This window comes from Thunnus thynnus, chromosome 14, assembly GCF_963924715.1.
Source record: "Thunnus thynnus chromosome 14, fThuThy2.1, whole genome shotgun sequence".
Taxonomy (NCBI): domain Eukaryota; kingdom Metazoa; phylum Chordata; class Actinopteri; order Scombriformes; family Scombridae; genus Thunnus; species Thunnus thynnus.
The window spans coordinates 317,943-341,535 of record NC_089530.1 but is presented as its reverse complement, the minus strand read 5'-3'; the positions used below and the strand labels follow the sequence as shown (position 1 = coordinate 341,535).

Sequence of the window (23,593 nt, the reverse complement as noted above, 5' to 3'; positions counted from 1 at the left end):
GTGGTCAAGCAAGCTAGAGAGTGCATGAGGAGAGCGAGCAGTTGTAGCCTGAAAGCCGATGAATGAGAGGAAGAAAACGTTATTTTCTGATTGTTTTACGGCGGTTACAAATAAAGACACCCACACGCTGCACCTCCACACCCCTGATAATGGTGCCGCAGCTGCTAATTCCAATATCATGTGTATCATGGGAGTAAGGTAAAAAATAAAAATAGTTACCATAATTTAATTTTTTCCCCCATGTTTTCATGTATGAAATGACCCACAATGAACTCTGTAAGTGGACTATTGATTACTATATGCGAATTATTTCAACAGCATTTGTATAGGAATGATTCTGTCCTGAGCTTTTTGATCCATATAAGCAGTTGATCATTGTAACTGTGATTATATAAGCGGTTTCTACTGTATAATGTTAGTGTTATATAGCCTATCCTCTTGTCTTTTCCTCACTTAAACCTAAAGTTAGCAAACATTAAGCAAGTAACAAACGAGTAACAACTTGATAGCTTGCTACATTGACCATCATTTGCTACAAATTCATATTGGACCTAGGTATCTTTACTCTGTAACTACTTACTATTTCACTCTGTATTTTATGGTTATCTTGGTAAAGTTTTAGCCAACATCTTATCACGACTTCAGTGGTTTCCGACTACCGTTACAGTCTCTACCAAAGATGGTACAAGAATAGCACAGTGGGCAGCACAGCCAATGGAAATACTAGATTAGACCAGCATTCCAGATTCTAGCACCCGGGGCTTTAGGTACATTGTGAATTTGGAGACGCAATGGCACATTTCAATCGACTTTAATGAAAAATGAATGAGAAAAAACTATTGATGATTTAAACTTATAATGTACATTTATTTTGCGGGGGGCTAAAGAAAATTTAAGGGGGGCTAAAGTCCCCCTAAAATAGGCCTAGTGATGCCCCTGATCAAGACAGACAAGAATTGTTCAGTTATTATTGATATAGCCCTTTCTTGATTTATATATTTGCTTGTTATGTTATTTACCATAATAAATAAAAGGCGGAGTCACCGAACCACTTCCTGCTTTTAAGCTCTCACTGTCACCAGTTGTGTTCATGGGTTGGTGCAAGTATTGGTGGATTTATTGTAAATGGTAAATGAACTGTACTTGTATCGCGCCCCTTTCTAGTCTTCTGACCACTCAAAGGGCTTTTACACTATGAATCACATGCACCCATTCACACGCTGAAGGTCCCAACCTGCCCATCAGAGGAAACTAAACATTCACACACATTCATACACTGATGGCACAGCCATCAGGAGCAAGTTGAAGTGTCTTGCCCAAGGACACATCGGCATGTGGACTGGAGGAGCCGGGAATCGAACCGCCGACCTTCCGATTAGTGGACGACCCGCTCTACCTCCTGAGCCACAGCCGCCCCACATTGTATTAAGTTAAATGTTTGATTTAGGCAGTATCTCGCCTGTCTTGGCTGGCTTCTCAATATTCGTTCTTGTTTTCTCAATAATTTTAACATGCTACAGCCACAGGACAGCTGTGGCTCAGGAGTGGAGTGAGTCATCCACTAATCAGTTCGATTCCCGGCTCCTCCAGTCCACATGTCGAAATGTCCTTGGGCAAGATACTGAACCCCTTAAATTATTCCTGATAGCTGGGCTATCGGTGTGTTAATGTGTGTGTGAATGATAAGATCCTACTGGTGAGCAGGTTGGCACCTTGCATGGCACCCCTGCCATCAGTGTATGAATATGTGCATGAATGGGTGAATGTGGCTTAAAGTGTCAAAGTGCTTTGAGTGGTTGGAGGACTGAAAAGGCGCTATATAAGTGCAGTATATTTGCCATCCATTTTACTTTACTTGAAGACGTGCAGCTAGAATACTAAATTGTTTGTTTGTTTTTGGCCTCCTGCATTAACAAAATGAGCGCAAAACTGTCTACCAGAGCCAACGCCAGCAAACGCACGATTCACAGCCCACCAGCATTTGCCAAGGCTAGCAGCAGCAACAACAAGGATGCTAATGATGGTGCTGGGTGTGTCACAGCAATGAAGAAAGAAATCCTTAGTGAACTGTGCAACTTGGTTCCTGCTCTGACTGCTGCAGTCTCTACTAACAGAAAATTCAGGATATAGAAGACGGCCTATCCATGGTTGACGGAAAAGTTGTTCAACTCAAATCCAACTACTCCACCCTAAAGGCTCAGAGTGAGAGGCTGCAATCCCAATCGGATTGGCCAGCAAAACATCCAAGTTGTCAGAATCCCTGAGAAGGCCAAAGGAAACCATCCCATTGCATTTATGGAAGCCTTCGTAGTTGAGATTTGTGGAGCAGAAAGCTTTCCTCGCAAACCTGAGGTAGACCACGCTCACCACTCACTTAGGCCACCTAATCTATCTGGCCCACTGCAAGTTATGATTGCTCATTTGCACCATTTCAAGACCAAAGAAGCACTACTCCGTCTTTCTTCAGAATGGGCCGGTCACCTGACATACAAAGGCAACAAGAACCCGGACCACTGCATTGATCTGACTTGCAGACCGGCTACGTTCACTCAAGCAAAAAACAAGGCGGGACTGGAACACTGTTACACCCAGGTACTCTGTTTCACATTCAACTGTGCCAGACAGCAGTTCAAGTCACCACAAGATGCATGAGCTCTCATCACCATGAGCCACAGGTAATAATGGCTGAGAGACTATATTGCCCACTTTCTGGTTGAAAGCCATATATCTGTCAGACATAATGACTTTTATGGCGTTTGTTAGCAGCTTTGCTCTGACTTAAACAAGTGAAGTAACAGCTAACTAATTAAGATATTTAATGGACAAACATATCAAAGCTGCGCAAGTTCAAAGTGCAAATATCTCACAAGTTTCCCTTATAATGTTATCTTTTACAACTGTGTTGCTAACATAGCTTTCTGTCTTTTTCATAACACAGTACATAGCCCTTTATTAATATGGGTCGTTTGGTCTATTACACTCACTGAAAATTGTTTGCTGTTATTGTTAGATGGCTCTCCTGTTTGAGTTTATTGGCCTTATCCACTTAACCACCTCTCTTTCTCTCCACTCAAACAACAGTATTTAAATCAATGCTTTTGTTAGTTTGCCTAAATGGTCACTGTTTATTACTATTATTTTTCCCTCTTTACCATATGTGGGTTTATTGGAAAAGCTAAGATGTTAGAGTAGCAAGTTGAATACACTCCAAGCATGCTTATAATGTTACTTGTCTGTACCACCTTATATATCTTATATCCCCCATTCATTCACATAACATTCACTCTCAGACCTTTGGGATCCCGCCTAGTGGACCATTTCTCCCCAAATTAATATATAAAAACATTCCTTTTGAATCTAAACAGAATTATTGCAGACACAAACCACAGATTCATTATTGTTACTGGCCAGCTCCTGAGTAGATGTTGAGTAGCCTGTGTGTATGCACCCAATTGGGATGATAACTTTTTAAATAATTTTTTTCCTCCCTCATGAATGTTGATGACCATGCCCTGAGCATTGGTGGAGACTTAAATTGCATGACTAAGCCCAAACTGGACCTCTCCTCATCCAGAGTTGCTCCTCTATACAAGATAGAAACCTCTGTCAACAATTTCACTGAACAATATAGCCTCTTTGACCCCTGCCAATTTGAACTACCTGTCAAGAAAAGCCTTTTCCTTCTTTTCTCCTGTACATCACTCTTATTCTTGTATTTTTTTCTTGTTGATACCAAACTTATTCCTTTCACCAGCCGACAAGTGTATCATGGTATAATAATTTAAGTCACTTCCAAAATATAACGCTGATATGTTTCCAGAGAACAAGCCAAGTAGGCCTCTGGCACTCTCAGAGTTAGTGGGCCCAGTGGGCCTTTAGCCATTATGCTGCCCACTGGTGGAATCAGCTCCCCTTGGAAGATTTGCCCCAACTGTAGCCATTTCTTAAACTATGCTAAAGATGTCCACCGCTTTTAATTAATCCGTTTTTATGGTACTTTATTTAATTCTTTGTTTTAAACTTGTCTGTACTTTTATGAAACTTGTCTGTACTTTTATTATTTAATGTGTTATTTTAAACTTTTATCTATTTTTATTTTTATTTTCCTTTGCCTTTAAAGCGCTTTGAATGACCTGTGTGTATGATAAGGTGCTATCTAAGTAAACTTGCCTTGCCTTGTTGTGTACTTATCTGTTAAATGCTGATAAAAAGAATATTTTAAAAAAATGTCTGGTTTAGAATTTATGTAATTTGTACTTATTTTGGATTATGGTGTGGATTATGTGTGTGTAAACGATATTAACTGATACAAGTGACATTGACATTTGCCAGTTGTTGGTATAAGTGACACCCATGCGAGAAATATGGTTTTGCATAGATAGATTAAAAGACAGAAGACAAAAATGACCTAATTTGAGAGATTTTCTTAAATTGAATTTCCTGGCAGACCAGCTTGCTGTTAAAATAGCTGGTAGAATTTAATGGTTTAATTAGAATGAGCTCAGATTTATTACCTTTATTGGATCTATATTTTAAGTTTCTATAATCCTACCATAAATAGGTTTGTAACAGATTTTGTTTAGAATCTGTTACATTTGTCTGTTTCAATCCCTCCATCAGTGATTTCCCAATTCAGCAAAATGCCAGATTTATTTTCCATTACAGCGCTATGACATTGCTTTTTTTTTTTTAAGCAAGACAAGATTTGCATTTGATATTTTCCATACTGTCCTATTTGACACATTAAATATTTTTCAAACAATGATTGTGATTATTGTCTTTTTTTATTCCTTACCCTTCTTGATTGTAAACTTTTTCTTTGCTAATCTCTCCTCCCAGGATCATGGGTTTGTATGTGTCTGTGGTCCTAGTCATTGGAAAGTTTGTACGTGGCTTCTTCAGTGAGATCTCCCACTCCATCATGTTTGAGGAGCTGCCCTGTGTGGACCGCATCCTGAAGCTCTGCACGGACATCTTCCTGGTCAGTGTTTAATGTGTGAATATTAACACACACATACTGCACACACATATCAACAAGTTGTTCTTGAGAGATCTGGAATATTCCCCTGGTTTTATCATTGGCAAGGGCTTGCTTTCTCCTTTCTCCTTCTCCTAATGTGTCCACAAAAACACATGGCAATTTCCCTGTTATTGGAAGTGTCCTGGAAAATCATTTTTTGAAATCCTCCTCCACAAACTAAAATTTCTGTTTGTTTCAGGTGCGTGAGACAGGAGAGCTGGAGCTGGAAGAGGAACTTTATTCCAAACTGATCTTCCTCTACCGATCTCCAGAGACCATGATCAAATGGACCAGGGACATCCACAGCCAAGACAGATACTGATTGACTAACTGATTATGTTTTGTTATAATAGAATACAGTGATATCTAAAGCAGACTGCAAAGATGTCCAGGGAACAGTACGTGAAAGGCTTCCTTAGAACACTCTTTACGAGTGAACATTGGACTTACAGCAAAGGAGACACATGAAAGGAGATGTACTCTAACAAACATACTGTATGAAGCATCTCCTGTTGCTGGACAAATTCTTAACAGCTGCCTGAGCACTTTCGTCAAACCATTTTACACTACAAACTATTGAGAGTGGGATTACTGTCCCAGTGTGTGTGTTGATTGAAAACAGCTGAATGTCTGTCCTGCAGGATTGAACACAACGCCCCTGGAAGGCAAAAGCAGTGGTTGAATTGAGTTGTGTTTGTTAATGCTCAGTGGTTGAAGGTCACACAAGAGAGACTTCATTCCTGCCCTCTGTTCATTTGAGCCACCCAAGCGAAAATACATGTGGCTAAAACTTGAAACTGATTGTAGGTTGAACCAGCTGCAGTTACTATATCAGTATGCTGATAGATTTAAAAACATGCCATGCTGACAATAAAACTTAAAATTATTGTAAAAGTAACATGTGGGCAGCAGCCATGTTAATTTTACTTTACATCATGAGCCTAGTTTGATAAAACGGGTCTGATTTAAAGCACCAGTTTAGGTTATTTTTCCCACTCAGAAGAAAATACAGTTTACAGAGTTTGGACTTGCGATCAAAAACAGCTCTTTCAGTTCCAGGCCAACACAGGTCCCAGGTTCAGGGGTGGTGGATAAAACAGGTTGGTGAGATAGCTGTGGATCATGCTTCTCAAAGACAAGAAGACAGGTTTGCTGGTCTAAACATAGCACAAAAAGTAATGAAATTTGTGTTTGGTAGATTATTTCTTTGTTATAACAATGTTTCTTGGCAATAAATCTTATACTGTTGGAAAGCCTGTTTATTTCCCTTTTAAATGGTGCCACATTTGTAAGGAACATGCGTTTGTGGGATGAGCAGCAGAGCTGAGTATGTGGGTTGCACCCATGAAAAATATGTCAAATCTTCTCTGCCAATGCCAGACAGCTTATTCTGTCATTGACTCTTGTTCTGTGTTTGGTGGATCGGATGATTGAAGTTTGAAGAAACAAGACATATTGGCAATTTAACAATTTATTCATTTAACAAACAGGAGCCTCAGTAGTGTGTGGAAGAACCATACACAGCCATAACAGCCTGGCACCTCCTCCTCATGCTGGTCACCAGCCTGGTCACACACTGCTGTGGGATGGCATCCCATTCTTCAACCAGCATTTGTCGCAAGTCAGCCAACGTGGTTGTATTGGTCACTCTGGCATGCACAGCACGCCCAAGCTGATCCCACAAGTGTTAAATGGGGTTGAGGTCAGGACTGCTGGCAGGCCATTCCATCCTCTCCACTCCCAAATTCTGGAGGTAGTCTCTGATAAACCCCGCTCCGTGCGGGCGTGCATTGTCATCCTGGAGGATAGAGTTTGGTCCCAGACTGTTGAGATATGGGATTGCCACTGGTTGCAGAATCTCATCTCGATATCTCTCTGCATTGAGATTGCCTCCAATGATGACAAGCCTCGTTTTTCCAGTGAAGGAGATGCCGCCTCACACCATCACACTGCCTCCACCAAAGATGTTACTCTATTGGTGCAGCAATCAGCATAGCATCCTCCATGTCTTCTCCACACTTTGACCCTAGGATCCAACTGCCGTAGGCAGAATCTGGACTCATCGCTGAACATAACGTTTCTCCATATGTTCAGGTTCCAGTGCACGTGTTGCAGACACCAGCGCAAACGGGCCTGACGGTGAAGGGGGCAGTCATGGCAGGCGTCCTGGCAGCCCTATGAGATTGGAGATTGGCTGCATGCAGCCTGTTCCGGATTGTCTGGGCAGAGAGTCGTCAGCCATATTATCCAGCAAACCTTGACTGCAAATGTGTAGAAAACAGCTTAGTGCTGACAGGGTGAGGAAACGGTCTTCTTGGGGTGTTGTCTTCTTGGGATGCCCACTTCACGGCCTGTCTCCGACATCCCCCCTTATATGGAACTTTGCCTTCACTTTGAAGATGGTAATAGGGCTCACTCCAAATAGTGCCGCAGATTTACAGACCGTCAGACTCCATCTACAGAATAGAAACAACATGTACATTACAGGATCATTCATTCACACAGGAAACCAAGAGTATATATATATAAATCAACTTTACATAAAACAAAAATCATCAAGAATAAAAATCATCAAGAATCAATCCTTTGAACTCATAAAATCTAGTAATCAATTGGTGACATCTGGTGAACGTCAGCTCTCTGACAACAAAATAGATGAACTGCTGCTCCTCAACAGAGCAAGCAGGGATATTTTAGGCTTTTTAACTGCTGCCCTGTGTTTCACTGAAACCTGGCCTGGTGAGTCCAGCCCTGACAGTAGCCTATTCTACATCTGTCAGGCTTCCAACTCCACCAAGCAGACTGCATAACGGAGTTAATGGGGAAAACATGGGGAGGCGGCATCTGCTTCTGCCTGCAGCCTCACCCACACGCTGTAGTGTTACCTCTACACCAATGGTTAAAACTCAAATTAAAACACTGAAAATGAGTACTTACATGCCTTTAGTAGAATATAGCCTTATTCCTTGGACACTCCAACTGATAATTTATTTATTTGAGTAAATCTACATTTTAATTGCAAGTAGTGGATACCAGTGAAGGGCTTTTTACAGCTTTGGCGTCTTTTAGTTATTAACGGTGAAAGACATTGCACCAACTCTGTCTTGAGTTGAAATTCTTTTTGTCACACAACCATTTTTTCCAAATGCTGACTCCTGACTCCTAAAACGTGTAGTTTTGGCTCTATACATAGTGTGTTTTGTGTGTGTGTTTTGTGTGTGTGTGTGTGTGTGTGTGTGTGTGTGTGTGTGTGTGTGTTTGACTCTGAGCTGTAGAACAGTAGGGATTTTCCTCACATTTTCTTATCAACAGAGAGTTAACTGACTATATCCACTGTTTTTTCAAAAGTTCCCTGTAGATACATTCCAAAGTCTTCATCACTAACAACTGACAGCTTTCCCTCTGTCTGCCCTCTTAGCAGAGCACTTCCACTATGCACTCACCATCTGTCTTTACAGCAGTAATGGGAAAATTTAGACCCTTAGCTGGGATCCAATCTGGTTATTGTGGATGCTTTACCATTTGGCTAACATAAAACTCAGTATTTTTATAATCCCATTATTCTGTTAGTAGCGATTGGCCGTGTAATGTTTGGATTGATTCTTTATCAGGTAATGGACCACACACCATATACAGTTCTTTCATAGTGCTGGCATTAATGCACTACTTCCTGAATCTAATGACCTAATTTACCTAACTTTTTAAACCCCAGTTTCCTGTAATATCAAGTCTAACAGAAAGTTTTTTTAAGAACAGATCACATTAAAAATGAACATGAGTCCATGTACTTTTAAAATAATAAGGCCCTCAAACTTAGAGACAAAGACATAATCCTAAAGGCAATACTCAGGTCGCTCCTTTCATCTTGTGATTATTGTGCCACATGGTGATATTCAAATGACATTTTTTAGTTTTAATGTGATTAAGCCAAATGTCTATTGTTTGTCTACTTTAATCCAATAAATGCCTTGATTTCTGAAAATGAGTCAATTCTTGTGTATTAACCCATCCAAATCTAAGAGGGACATAAGATTACAATCTTATGTCCCCAATGTTCAAAGCACAGCAACGGTCATGAGGCTTCATTGTGTCATTTGTTTGTTTCATATTTAAACAAAGATCAGTTTCAGGAAGGGAGAATAGGTCGGATAGAAGATATCTTAACATGTCACAGAAGTAAAAGCAAAGGAGTAAATAATAAAATGGCTGAATCCTATTTAGCAGCTCTGGGTTCAAGGTTCTGGTATTGTGCGTACTCTCTGTGATACTGTCATGGCTAACTGGGACATTTGGGGTATCATATCAGTAACAACCGTGAATCTCCTACTATGACAAGTCAAACTGTTAGCTGTTAGCTGTGACCCTCGAGCTAGGATTGGTCAGGGACCCATGCTCGCACCACTAGCCTGCTATTTCCTGACGCCTTGATTCGCGTTCCGGCGTGACGCGATTTGTTCCATCCACCGCAAAGCGTCACAGCATCATTCCCCACCGGGAGCGTTTGATAAGTGGAGCATTCGTTCCGGCAGCACTAGAGCAAAGAGAGCCACCCCTCTGTATGGAGAGGAGGCCAGGGACCAGGGCAGTCATGGCAGCAGTGGTGACATAAAATCTTGTGATTTTCCACTTCCAAGAATAACCTCTCGTCTTCCATGGTGACACATATCCTCTGACCGACTTCTGGCCTGGTGCCGCCGGTTATAACATAATGTTGATGTAGTGATGTGATATAGGCCTACGATTGGGAGTTTGCACAGGGTGTTTTATTTTTAAAATTGACTGGATGCTCTATGCCGTTCCTCTGTATGACTTCCTGTCCAGCTCGATCTGCTCTTTGCAGCTTGACGTAGCACCCATCAAAAACAGATTAGGCAAGTATGCTTAGCAGAGTGGAGCGGGAAGCCTCTTCTGGGATGCTGCTGAGACACGCTGCGGCGCGTCTAGTGGGATCTGAGTAGGGTGGCCGTGATCAGCTCCAGCGACCGCGTCGCAGCCAGAATTCTCTGGCCCGGGCCAGGCTAGCGGCACGAGCATGGACACCTGGCTTCTCCTCCTAGCGCTTGAATGCTACGCAGGGCATGTCTTGCCAAGAAATGCGTTGGGATCCATAATAACGCCTCATTCCCTTATCCCTATGTAACAGACACTCAATAGTTCATTCTATAGTGAGCTGAGAAAAATTGAGATTTTTAACGCTTAAAAATCATCATCACTTTGCCTCTTATTTTATTTATTTATTATCTTGGTGGATTTGACTTTTTGATGAGCAGCAAACCCATCGTGCGTAAAAGAACACCTCTTTGTGGACAACAATTGGATGTTTTCATATGTCTGGTTTGAAGTCTCTTGGGAAGAATAAGGTAAAAGGACAGCAGATCAATCAGAGGGCAGCTCGTCCATCTTTACTGGCCATAATGGCCTTGAAGACATTCACAAGTGAAATGATTCAGATGTTCAGGATGAGACTGAATTTCCCCTGCACTCATGGAGCAAATAATGATATGGACACAGCAGGTTATTCATATTCAAATTATTCAGTTTTCAAAAGGTCGGTCAGCCACTTTTGCTCACTTTTTTTAGTCACACTACCTTAATCAGGTTTCTTACTGTGAAAGATTTACAATGCCTAAATAAAAAAAGTCAAATATAATACAAATTATATGTATGCATTTTCTTTTTCTGTATGCATTTACTGTGTCATAATTATACAAAACACACATGTTAAAAGGACAATTATTTTGCTTTTAGTCTGTATACTGAAATAATTGATTTTCATTGTGACATGAATTTTCCACACCCAAGGCTCTGCTCCAGGTTGTGATTGTCCAGTTGGTGTTTTTGTTTGTTTGTTTGTTTGTTTGTTTGTTTTGTATTAACTTTATACAAGTCTTTTAGTTGTGTCAGAAAAAGAAAAAGCTCCCTTCCACTTGCACCTCATGAAAACTAATGACTGTTTTGTAGCCTACTTAGTATCGGCAGGTTTAAGGTGCCCTCTGCTGGACATTACTGAAATGCAATAAAGCACTCTGTTTTCTGTCTTTTCGAAAGACCTGCAGCTTGTGAGTCCTGCCTCTTGACTCCCCAGTATATGATGTGAGATACTGTATCCAAGTCACATCACATCTGTTAAGGCCAAAAATACTTTCAAATTAAATATCCTAAAGGAGTCACCTGAGACAGTCATTGCAGACTTTACAATAACAGAAAACAGAAAAGTAAAGACAAATCTGCTGTTCTTCATACACGAACCAAATGCATGGCACGCAACTTTCACAGAAGCCTTCATGTACACAAAGAAGAATGGAATCAGCAAAGGAAAACAAATCTCTGTCTATGAAGACGGAGACACAACCTGCCCAATGTTGACCATAGTCCAAGTGTCAGAAAACTGCCTGGATAATTTTCGACATAATTTCCAGAACATGAAAGCTGAAGTGAAAGAGAAGGAAAAATCAGCACACTTAGAGGCAGACCACAAAAACAAGACAGAGACATTCACCAAATCCAACAACCCCTCAGTTACTCTCTCTCCTTAGACCACTCCTAGATTCTCCAACAATCTAAAGACTCTCAAAGAAGGACCTTCAGTGTTGGAGAGGGAATTCAGAGAATTCAGGGAGTTCAGAGAGAGAACTCTTGTCAGCCTGCATCAGAAAACCACCAATGACCAACCACAAAATGAGACCCACACTTTGATCCTCCAGCAACAGGACCAAATCATGGATGATAGTCCGGACAATAAGAGAGGAAATCACCAACATCAACCACAGCAAGCACTACAGGAAGAGGATCATCACCAACCCCTTCCCCCTTCTACTCCACTCCTACTAACCGTCCCACTCCCTGTCCCTCAGGCATCATCTCACTTCCCCCTAAAGTCAACCCTCCCCTCCTTCCTAACCCCTGAACCTCCTCAATATCCTCTACCCCTCTGACTCTAAGCCCACCCACCCCTCCAAAGACCTCAGAAACAGACACACATCTCTGCTGACATCCAACCTGACAGCAGAGTCAACATATCCACACACAAAGAAATCTTGTTTCTCTGAGACTCCAATGGGAAACACATCAGTATGACACATCTGTTTTCAGAGAAAAAAATCTGTGAAACTCTGGAGCCCCAACACAGAGAAGGCCATGGAACACCTGACCAGTGGAAAGTTTGTAGGTGTGGAACATATCCTCATCCTTACTGGATCAAATGACCTCACCCGGAGAAACAGTGATATACCCACAGCACTATGGCAGCTGGCAAAAACAGCCACTGAGGACTTCCCAACTGCAGAAGTAACAATATCCACATTCCTCAATCAGACATTCCCCATAATATTATCAACACCAATAACTCAGAGATCTTCAGGAGCTATACTCAACTCCCTAACATGAACGTGGCACACCACAGTAGAATAAGTTACCAGCACCTGTATGATCACATCCATCTCAGCCACAGAGGATTAAAATTTTTTGCCAAAATCATCAAAGAGACAGCTCTAAACAGAGAAGCTCAACACCAGCAACGCTACCCCCGTTATCCCCAGGAGCACTAGAGAGACCTCCACCCTCCCCAGGAGCACCACAGAGACCACCAGCCCTCCCAGGAGCACCAGAGAAACCCCCAACCTCTTCAGGAGCACCAGAGGTACCACCACCCTCCCCAGGAGCATCAGAGAGACCTCCACCCTCCCCAGGAGCACCACAGAGACCACCAGCCTCTCTAGGAGCACCAGAGTGACCTCCAGCAGAAGCAGCAGCATCCCCACTATCAGCAGCTATACCCTCACCACCAACCTCAGTATCGACACTGGGCCCTTCACCAGCAGCAGCTCCCTCGATCACAGCTGTCTTATCACCAGTGGCAGAAACAGAATCAGCAACAGTATTACCAACATGAAGAAGATCATCCTCATAAGCAGCCACTGCTACAGTCATACTCCCTCCATAAAGAGCTCCCCACACAGAGAGACACCTACGCTGCAGTTGCTTCCAGAACAAAGGTTCCTACAGAGCAAAAGCAGTTAAGAGACATTATCTATTAATTTGTCACAAAGTTAATAAGTTAAACTAGCCATCTGGTACTGTTACAGTTTAGTACTGTACTGTACAGAAACACAAATGTGTTTGGTTGTATCTTGAATGCTTTATTGTGAAACACTACATATTTAAATGAGAGAATAGCATCCTTTTCAATTAGTAGTTGGAATATTCAGGGATTGAACTCTTCAACTTTTGGACTGAAGACTAGAAGTCCTGAATTTATAAACAGTATAAACAACATTGATCTTATTATCTTATATGAAACATAGAGACACAATAACACCAAACTGCCCAAGTAACTACACTGAACTGAGTCTACCCTCCTTAAAATATTCCCACATAAAAAATGGAAGACAATCTGGGGGAATAATTATTTGGTATAAATGAGAACATCACAATTATATATCACTAGTGAAAAAAGGGAAAATTCATATTTTGCTAAAAATCAGCAAAGGACTTCTTGAAAACACTAAAGATATTTATTTGTGTGCAATCTATTTACCACCTTCAAGCTCCCCATATTATTCAGAAGAATACCTTCATGAACTCCAGAAAAAAATACTTCCAGTCGCTTGGCTCAGTGTTGTTATGTGGGGATTTTAATGCCAGAACTGGCAAGGAGAATGATTTTATTGATACAGATGATAAAAATCATTTAGATGTATCCCCTCTATACCAACCCCTGTGACAAAACAAAGACATAGCTATGATAGCATAGTGAATAAGAGTGGAAAAGAAATTTTACAAATGTGCAAAGCCCTGGGATTATACATTGTTAATGGTAGGACACGAGGTGACTACCTGAGCAGGTTTACCTACTGCTCTGTGTTGGGAAATAGTGTCATTGATTATGTAATCACATATATATACATTCAGAAAACATAAATGCATTCACAGTTTTACCACAACATCCCATATCAGACCACAATCAATTAACAGTGTACTTGAAAAAAATAGAGACCCATAACCAGACACATACCGCTGATGACAACCTGTTACCCCTCCCAAAACACTACAAATGGACAGAGAAGTCTCACCGATTACACCAATGCATTTAACATCACTAACATCCAAAACATGCTAGATGACTTTCTATGTAAACTTTTCTATGTTTCTATGTAATACCTAAAAAAAGCAAGCATTAATATGGCCACAAAAGATTTGAATCATATATTTATAAAACTGGCATAAGAACCCAAAATGAAGAGACCAAACCCCAAATCAAACAAAAAGCAAGAAAAAGAAAAATGGTTTGACAGTGAATGTTCCTTTTTCAGAAAGCATCTCAAAAACCTGTCAAACAAGAAACACAATGACCCTGAAAACCAAGAATTACGTCATGAATACCACATAGCCCTTAAACAATACAAGCAAATTATCAACAAAAAAAGGCTAAATACACAGATGACAAATTACTCAAAATCGAAAAAGGCAATAGACCAAAACTCTTTTTGGAACCTGTGGAGAAAGTTGAATTCAACCAAATATAAAGATACCATTGCAATACAGAATGGCAATGTTTGGAAAAACTATTTCTCAAATTTATATCAAAATCCAGAACACTGGATTTTGACACACATCAGATGTCCACAGTTGATACATTGAAATCATTAGAAAATGCAATAAAGGACAACCAAAATGCTTTGGACAATCCAATCACAATGGAAGAGCTATAAGAAAAACTGGCTGATCTTAAAAATGGAAAGGCTTGTTGTATTGATTGTATCAGAACAGAAATGTTGAAACACAGTAGTAGTAAACTTGGCTATACTAAAATTATTAAATTTAGAATTAAAAAGTGGCATATATCCTCCAATTTGGAACAAGGGACTGATTACTCCTATTTTTAAAAACGGAGACAATCTGTCTGCCTGTCTGAACATGCAGCACAACTTCTGGTACAGGCTCTTGTAATATCACGCACTGACTACTGCAACTCCTTATTGGCAGGCTTCCCCACATGTACGTTCAAACCTCTGCAGATGATCCAGAACGCAGCAACGTGTCTGGTCTTCAACCAGCCCAAAACAGTCAGTGTCACCCCACTGTTGATATCCCTCCACTGGCTCCCAGTTGCTGCCCGCATCAAATTCAAAACCCTGACACTTGCTTACAAAACAGAACCTAAAACGGCTCCTGCCTACCTGAACTCCCTCATTCAGGTCTACACTCCCTTCCTCTCACTACGCTCTACTGGGCACCTAGTACCACCACCACAACAGGGCCCTAAGTCGGTAGCTAGACTCTTCTCTTCTGTAGTTCCCTGGTGGTGGAACGAGTTACCAAAATCTGTTCCATCTTCAGAGTCCATCTCAATTTTTAAGAAAAGACTTAAGACCCAGCTCTTTCGTGAATACCTCTGCATTTAATGGATTGAAGGTAGAGAAAAAACAAGAAGACAAAACTAAAAAAAAATTTTCAAAAAATCTGCTTCTATGCAATCTGTGCACTGTATGGATCGCCTCAGTGCACCGCCTACATCCTATCAGACTCAAACTTAAGCTTTATAGCACTTACTCATGTTGTTGTCTCCTGACTAGATCCCTGCTTGTGTTGTATCAGTCTAATATGTACATCGCTTTGGATAAAAGTGTTTGCTAAATGAAATTGTAAATGTAAATTGAAATTTTAAATCTAAACCCCAATAATTATAGAGGTGTCTGTGTAAATTCTAATTTGGGGAAACTATTTTGTGGTATATTAAATTCAAGAATACTGTCCTACCTGATTGAAAGCAACATACTAAATATATCCCAAATTGGCTTTATACCCAAACATAGAACAACAGATCACATATTTACTCTCCATACTCTAATCCAAAATCATGTACACCAAAAAAAATAAAGGAAAAATGTACGCTTGCTTTGTTGATTTCAGGTAAGCTTTTGATTCAATTTGGCACAATGGTCTTTTCTACCAGTTACTTCGAAATGGCATTGGAGGCAAAGTATATGATTTAATTAAATGCAAGTACTCAGAAAATGAGTGTGCTGTAAAAATTGAACAAAAAAGAACAGAATTTTTCAAACAATGCTGTGGGGTCCATCAAGGTTGTAATATATCCCTAACAATTTTCAACATATACATTGACCAATTATCAAAGCTACTGGGGAACTCTACAGCCCCAGGACTGGACCTAGAGGGAAAGGAAGTTAAGTGTCTTTTTTATGCAGATGACCTATTACTGTTATCACAAACAGAACATGCAATGCAAGAACATTTGAACATACTCCATGATTACTGTGAAAATTGGGCAATTAAAATTTTCCAAAGTGTTATTGAGCCAATCCTTTTATATGGAAGTGAAGTTTGGGGCCCATTAATTAAAGAACAATCAAATTGTTGAAACACTTGATAGCGTCAGATTCAGATTCACACCATCACAGAGCATATTTAGAACAGCAAAGCTGTCTGAACCCAGCTAAAAATACCTGGAATGGAACAAATGAGAAAATCATATTCCTGAGTCAAAGTGATGCTATGAAAATAATTCCCAACTCACAAGTAAAACAAATAGACAAAGATAATAAACAGATATTTCAAGCAGTGGAAAACAGAAATACAATCAATAAATACACTAGAATGCTATAATTCACTGGACAGAGAATTTCATTTAGCCCAATATTTAACCCCAAAATACATCCTGTGAAAAGACAAACCTTAACTAGATATAGACTTAGTGATCATAAACTCGCTATAGAAGCTGGTTGCCATAAGAGACAATGGTTAGAAAGAACAAAGACAACTTGTACTCACTGCTGAACAGGAGAAGTTGAGACAGGAATTCATTTTCTCACAAGTTGTCCAAAATACAAAGAAATGAGAGAAGATTTTTTCCTCAAATTCAACCAGAAAATCCCAGACCTTCTCACCCTCCCAAAAGACAGACTGATTCAAACCCTACCAGGAGAAGACAGCACTACAGTAGAGCTGGCAGGAGAATGTGTTACTGCATGTCACAAAGAAAGATATGTTTCTATGTAAATTACTTCTTTACTTTTCTTTTCTTTTCTCTTTTCTTTTATTTCATATTCTATTGCTTATATGTAACTTTTTGCTTTGCCATATTTTTGATCCACAACATCATGCCAATAAAGCATATTAAATTGAAATTGAAAATTGAGAGGGAGAGAAACAGAGCAGCTATGGTCAAGCAAGCTAGAGAGTGAATGAAGAGACGGAGCGTTGGTAGCAAGTCTGATTTGGTCTGAATACGGCCTTAATACCAATCAATCATTGTTTGAATGTCACATCCTATCTGAGTATTGTTGTTGACCATGTGACTCCCTTTATGGCCACAATTTACATCCTCTGTTTGCTGCTTGCAGCATTATAACGCACCAGTCACAAAGCAAAAGTCTCAAACTGGTTTCATCAACATGACAATAAGATTAAAGATAAATAGCGAAATAATTGTCCTTTTAACAACTGGCATATGTTTTTCATGTAATTATGACACAGAAAATGCATACACAAAAGGAAATACATATACAGTAACAAGTATTGAGTTTGACTTTATTTGTTTGATTGTCTGTTTGTTTTTGTGTTATTGTTTCCATATATCTCTTGATGAAGGTCATGTAAGTGTATATAAATGACAGTGTGCAGGTTTTCTTTTTCTCTCTCAGTCCACATTCTGGATAATGGTCAAAATAAAATGAATTACTGAGATTATTTCTTGTGCCTAAGGTAATGTGTATTTGCAATAAGTACACTGGCATTATTTTTATTATTATTATTATCATTATTGTTGTTGTTGTTGTTGTTGTTGTTGTTGTTGTTGTCTTAGGAATTTCAATACTGTTGTTCAATTTCAATATTGCAGAAAGCTTACAAATTATGTAAGGACATCAACAACACCAACACTGTCTTGTTTATTTTGGAATTATTATTATTATTATTATTATTATTATTATTATTGTTGTTGTTGTTGTTGTTGTTGTTGTTGTTGTTGTTGTTGTTGTTGTTGTTGTCGTTGTTGTTGTTATATTGTAAACGTTTCTGGAAGTTGTGCCTTGTGTAGGCCTAATCCAGACTCTGTCACACTCTCTCTAGTGGTAAATGTTTTGTTTTGTTTTACTGACCACGGCGAGGTGAGGACAGTTTTTACCTGATAAACTTTATTATTATTATGGAATATTTTTGTATTCACAAATGTAAAATTTATTTCAAATACTAAACTTTCTTCCTGCTCTGACTCGTGAAATTAAAAAGCCATGCTCACAGTGCAAACAGAAACGTATCTGTTACCTATAGTGTTTTATCTAGTCGATGCCTGTTATTGTTTTTTGTAGTCTATCCCCTGGTTTTGCCGAGTTTATCATCTTGTTTATTTGTATATCTCCAATCTGTTGGCGCTTTATGTTGGTACTTAGACTGTATAATATCATACACTTGTCTGTACATGTTCCCATTTCACAAATAAAGTTTATTTGAGAAAAAACACGAAGCAGGACTTCCGGCATGTGACGTGTCTGCCTGCTGCAGGACCGGATGGTAGTGCTGGTCAGATGCAGTTTAAACTACTAAGAGCAGCAACACACTGGGTACATCTGGAGGGAAGACTAGCCGGTGTGAAGATGCTGTGGTGGCTGCTTGGAGCTGCTTTGCTGGCTCGAGCGGCCGGCTTCTACCTCCCCGGTCTCGCTCCCGTCAGCTTCTGTGAGACTGAAAAAGAACAAGTACCAGACTGCAAGGTAAACATTACATGTCACAGTGCAGCTGTACACCTACCAGATGTTATAACAAAATTACAGAATAAGTAAACATAATTCCTTGTGTGAGCTGGTTTCTTATAAGCAGCCCTAATTTGAGCCAGCTAACGTTAGCCAAAAACAAAAAGCAAAGCTAACGGGTAATGTGCTAACTAGCTAGCAAGCTAACTGTTTAAATATCTCAAAGTAGCGTTAACTTCGCTTGTCTGAATATAGAATTAACAATAGGTATTGCCGCATTGTATCAGGGACTCCAGCTTGTTTAGTTAAAATGTCCAATGAGTTATTCTCTCTCTGGTGCTGATACTGATCCTTAATTGAGACATGTTATTTTAAAAATACATAGTAAAAGCCCCCACAATCCCATTTATTTTTGTAGTTGGTCTGGCTACTTGGAAATGTTTTAGAACCCATTTATAAGGCCGTTGTTGATTTCGACATTTGAAGGTTTAAAAAATCTGATCGATATATAAGCCGACATTATTTTCATCTTTTACAGAAATGCATAACATTATCAACATTTTTCATAATATTCCTTGCGTTGCGAGTGCTGACCAAGAAATGCACCTTGCGAAACTTAATGTTGTTGAAAAATGAACTTGTTTTAATGTCAAAAACGGAACTCCTACTCCTACAACTACAACACTAAACTGGAATTCTCCTTGTTATTGTTCTTATGATCACTGTAAACCAATACAGTGACAGAGTAAACCGCAAGGCATCACATAGAAGTATAATGCTGTGTGTTAACAACTCATTAGTTTTCAATCATTTTAATGACGGCCATGCCTATTTGGAAAAATAGGCATGTCTGCCACGACTACTGTCAAGCTTATTTAAATTATATAAAAAGGAGAAATTATTCATTCAAGTTATGATTTTTAACATGTAAATGAGCACCTTACCATCGAGACGCAGAAGACGCACAAACGGCGACTCTGTTTTCCTGTAATATTTATGTAAGTTAGTGGTTAGCTCAGCTGTGACGCTTTCATGGTAGTCGATCGCATTACGTTTCCGTTCACTGAAATTTCCCTGTACACGGCTCCCAAAAATGACATGATGTCACGCGTCTGATGCGGGTAATAAATAAAGCACCGGTGTTCTGACAGTTTGCACTACCCACCCACTACCCAGGATGAGCTACCAGTAGTCATTCTGTCGGACTAGTGTGATGAACTAAGCCTCTCACTCCTAATGACCTACCCTACCCTAAAACATTGTTTAGTAGCTACTCAGGTCAGATATGTGTGAGAAACAGACATACTACTCTAATCATAAGTAGAGTAGCTCATTCTGTCAGGTAGGAAATATCTATCAGAATGGACTACTACCTCTATAAATGTAATTATAAGTAGAGAAGCTTATTCTCTCAGGTAGGAAATATCTGTCAGAATTAACTACTATAAATATGGTCAAAAGTAGAGTAGCCTATAATGAGCACCCAACACAAACAAATTTGTCACTTATTTTTATTATTCGCTATCTCACAGGCACACACATTTTCTCAAGAAAATGCAACCTATTTTTTTTCTTGTTTTATTTTACACAAACATTATATATATATATATATATATATATATATATATATATATATATATATATATATATATATACATATACTGAAAAAATACACGACTCCAGACTTAGTACACACTGTATATAGTATTATCATACACCTAACATATTAATATTTCTAAATGATCAGTCTTACTTTTAAAATAAAGTGTCTCTACAGTCGGAGGAAGTAAAACTAGCCAATAGGAGCACAGGCACATGTGATTGGCAGCAGAATCAACCAATGGAAGGCTGTAAACTGCTTCTATGGTTCAACCTCAGTTTAGTCTCACTGATTAAATTCCTGCCTGGATTAAAACCATTTAATTTGTTAAATCCAGATAGGTTTAATTGATATGGTTGTCAATTGATACTTACATATGTGGTTCTCGAGAAATAATAATCATGGGTAGGGAGTGGTATGCTTATCTCAGACTTTCAGCTATATCCCGACAGTGCTGATGGAGCTTAGGATTCATCCAGAAGGGCTGCTTTATTACAAACAATTGCACCGTATAAACCTGAATCTGTGTGTAACAGCTGATCTGTGTAGATGTGTAGCAGAACATAGAACATTCATTGGGTACATCCCAAATCTCTTATTTGATGTTTCCTTGCTCCTCCATCCTTCCTTAAACTGGAAGCTGTTCTGGTCCGCCATTTTGATGGGCATCCCAAGTCTCTTATTTCTGCTCCGAGGAGCAAGAAGGGATCTCTGAGGAGCGAGGAGCAAGGATACACAAGAGCAGCCTTCACAGAAGTCTGTTACTGGCCAACGTGCCCTCTTATTGGACATCACTTATTGATTGGACACTGCAGCTGATCAGATTGCTCTGATACATCCTAACATCACTGCAGTTTCATACCGAAGCAGAGACAGATTACAGATTATACTCAAGTGTATCACTCCCAAGTTTTATGTTTTATTTGTTTTGTGATTCATCACCTAGTTAAAAATCTGTGTTAATAATCAGTCTGATCAACAAAAGAACCATAAACAACTTTCTTCATTTATTAGAAAGATTTTTCTTTTCATGGTCTGTTATTTCCCCCATTAACTATTATTATGGATAAAATTAAAGTCAAGGAGAGTCTGTCTGTCAGCAAGACATTTCAAACACATTTATATTTCACATCATATATCACATTTATCACATGTGAGACTGAAAAGTCCTGAGCATTGGGTTTAATATGAGATACATAATTTCCATTTTCCCTGAAACATTTAGCCTAAGAAATCATTTCCAGTGTTTAAACAATCTCAGACACTGTAATCATATCCTGCGTTATTAAATAATGAATTCACACTCAGAATATCAATAAAGATTAAAAATAATAGTAATAATATAAAGGCATTCTGCCAGTAGAAATTGTTCCTGTGCCTCTGAGCAGTACACAGTATATTGATGCCTCAGAGGAAAGGACGTCTCATGTCTCTAAAAACATATTTCCTCGTTTCCTCTCTCCTTGCTTGGAAAGGACGCAAGTGAGGGAAATGTGGATGCGATTTAAGAGACTCGATCCAGTGTTAATGAAGTTACCACTGCTGTGCCACGTGCGTAAATGCACACATCCTCTTTCAGTTCAGTTTGGAGACGCACTTATCATTTCAGCTGTGTGATGCTGCAGCCAGCTGTGACACACAGCCAGCTGTTGGCAACAAACAGATCAGTACTGATGTTTCTGCAAAATCCCAGATACATTTAGTGGCCCTTGAACGACATTATAGTAAGACTCGGACATTAATCTAACATGTTTCAGACCTGACATTTCAGTAGATTATGTTATAGATGCGAAATACTAGAGAAGTTAAAGAAGCAAAATACATTAAAGTTGGATTGTGATTGTGGAGAGCTCTGTGTTTGCGCACTTCTGTTAATTAACGACACGCAATATGAGGCTTTTGTGCTCTCTGCAATTGTCATTATGGACCAATCTGTGTGCTGAAAAGTGGAGAAAAGCCTGAAACACAGGAAACAGCTACGCTCACTCAATCAGATGCAAAACAAGGGTAAATTGCACTCAGTTGCAAAACTTTGCGCCGTCATATCATTAACACAATATCTGTTTTAAGTTGGACCTTGAGACAGGGCAGATAGTGGTTGCAAATGATGTGCAATTCATGGTGCTATCAGCGGCCGCAATCCATTCTTTGTGAATTCATCCCCTAGCTAGCTAGCATTTTTGGCTGAAATGCTATTCTAGCAATGTCTTTGCCGATCATATTATCTCTATCTAAATTGCGCCGCTTTTGCATATCCATAGAGTGCTAGATACTAGCAAAACTAGATGAGAAAATGTAACTTTACGAACCGTATGAGAGTGATGTCTTCATAGCAAAAAAACTAGCAACTGTATTTAAAGTACTTCAAACTAGCTCCCACCTGCAGCAGCTACAATAGGCTGATTACACACAGATGCTCCAAAATATGTTATTTCCATTCACCCAAACAGCTAATTTACTTGTCATAAACTATTGGAAACACCTGAAAAATAAGAAATATTCAGGGTTTTTTCTTGCTAATTTTAGAGATAACATTTTAATCTAATCTAATTTTACTGGGGCGGCTGTGGCGCAGGAGGTAGAGCGGGTCGCCCACTAATCGGTGGTTCGATTACCTGCTCCTCCAGTCCGCTAGTTGATGTGTCCTTGGGCAAGATACTTAACCCCAAAATTCACACTGATGGCTGTGCCATCAGTGTGTGATTCTTTTTGATTTATAACAGCAGTTGGCAACCAGTGTATTAGGTGCAATACCGCCACCTTCTGCTCCGGAGTGTGGTCCAGAGATTAAACCCTACACATTAATCCTGTCTGTCTAATAAACTCAAAGAAAACTCTACTGCTCCACCCACTTGGCAACTTCATTAAAGTTTTAACGCAGAGCTCCTGAGCTCCATTCTGAACCTCAGCAGTGCATGTGCGTTGCTGAACTGCTGCGTCTCTCACGCTCACGCAGCGTTCACACAGGAAGCATGTCTGCTGTGGCGCTTCTGCCACTGGCAGCCCTATCTTTCTACCGCTTTCCCTGTCTATTTCTGCTGAGAACTGTGCGTGTCCCGTGGAGAAAATAGGCGAGACCTCGAATCTCTAAATGACGCGACGCAGGAGCTGTGTGGCTGCTCTAACCTATTACATGGGCGCCGAAATGAAAAGCAAGAGGTTCCGCGACACAAACGCGCTGCTCACGCATCCAGTGTGTCCCAGGGGTAAAATAATGGGAAGATCTAAACTAAAAATCTAATGTTAAAGATCGAAGTAAACACT

General features: G+C 39.7%; 3 protein-coding genes across 9 annotated transcripts in view; 2 read left to right on the top strand and 1 right to left on the bottom strand.

The window, feature by feature from the left end:
* piezo1 (piezo type mechanosensitive ion channel component 1 (Er blood group)) overlaps positions 1-7,605 on the top strand; it is a 172,399-nt gene extending 164,794 nt beyond the window's left edge. For 2 of the 3 annotated variants that reach the window (XM_067609224.1, XM_067609223.1), the window contains exons 53-54: positions 4,840-4,981; positions 5,220-7,605. In XM_067609224.1, coding sequence (XP_067465325.1) covers positions 4,840-4,981; positions 5,220-5,342 — 265 coding nt within the window. In that variant the 3' untranslated portion in view covers positions 5,343-7,605. Of the gene's footprint in view, positions 1-2,467; positions 2,546-4,839; positions 4,982-5,219 lie in introns of those variants that run through there. The other variant, XM_067609225.1, reaches the window with a different exon arrangement.
* nvl (nuclear VCP like) overlaps positions 1-23,593 on the bottom strand; it is a 316,947-nt gene that overhangs the window by 257,159 nt on the left and 36,195 nt on the right. The window lies entirely within an intron of this gene.
* tm9sf2 (transmembrane 9 superfamily member 2) overlaps positions 18,498-23,593 on the top strand; it is a 41,467-nt gene continuing 36,371 nt past the window's right edge. For 3 of the 5 annotated variants that reach the window (XR_010931262.1, XR_010931261.1, XM_067609238.1), the window contains exon 1: positions 18,498-18,750. Coding sequence is in view for 3 of the 5 variants with exons in the window: in XM_067609238.1 (XP_067465339.1) it covers positions 18,565-18,750 (186 nt within the window). In the remaining 2 variants the exon portion in view is untranslated. The remainder of the gene's footprint in view (positions 18,751-23,593) is intronic. The other 2 variants (XM_067609236.1, XM_067609237.1) reach the window with 2 other exon arrangements.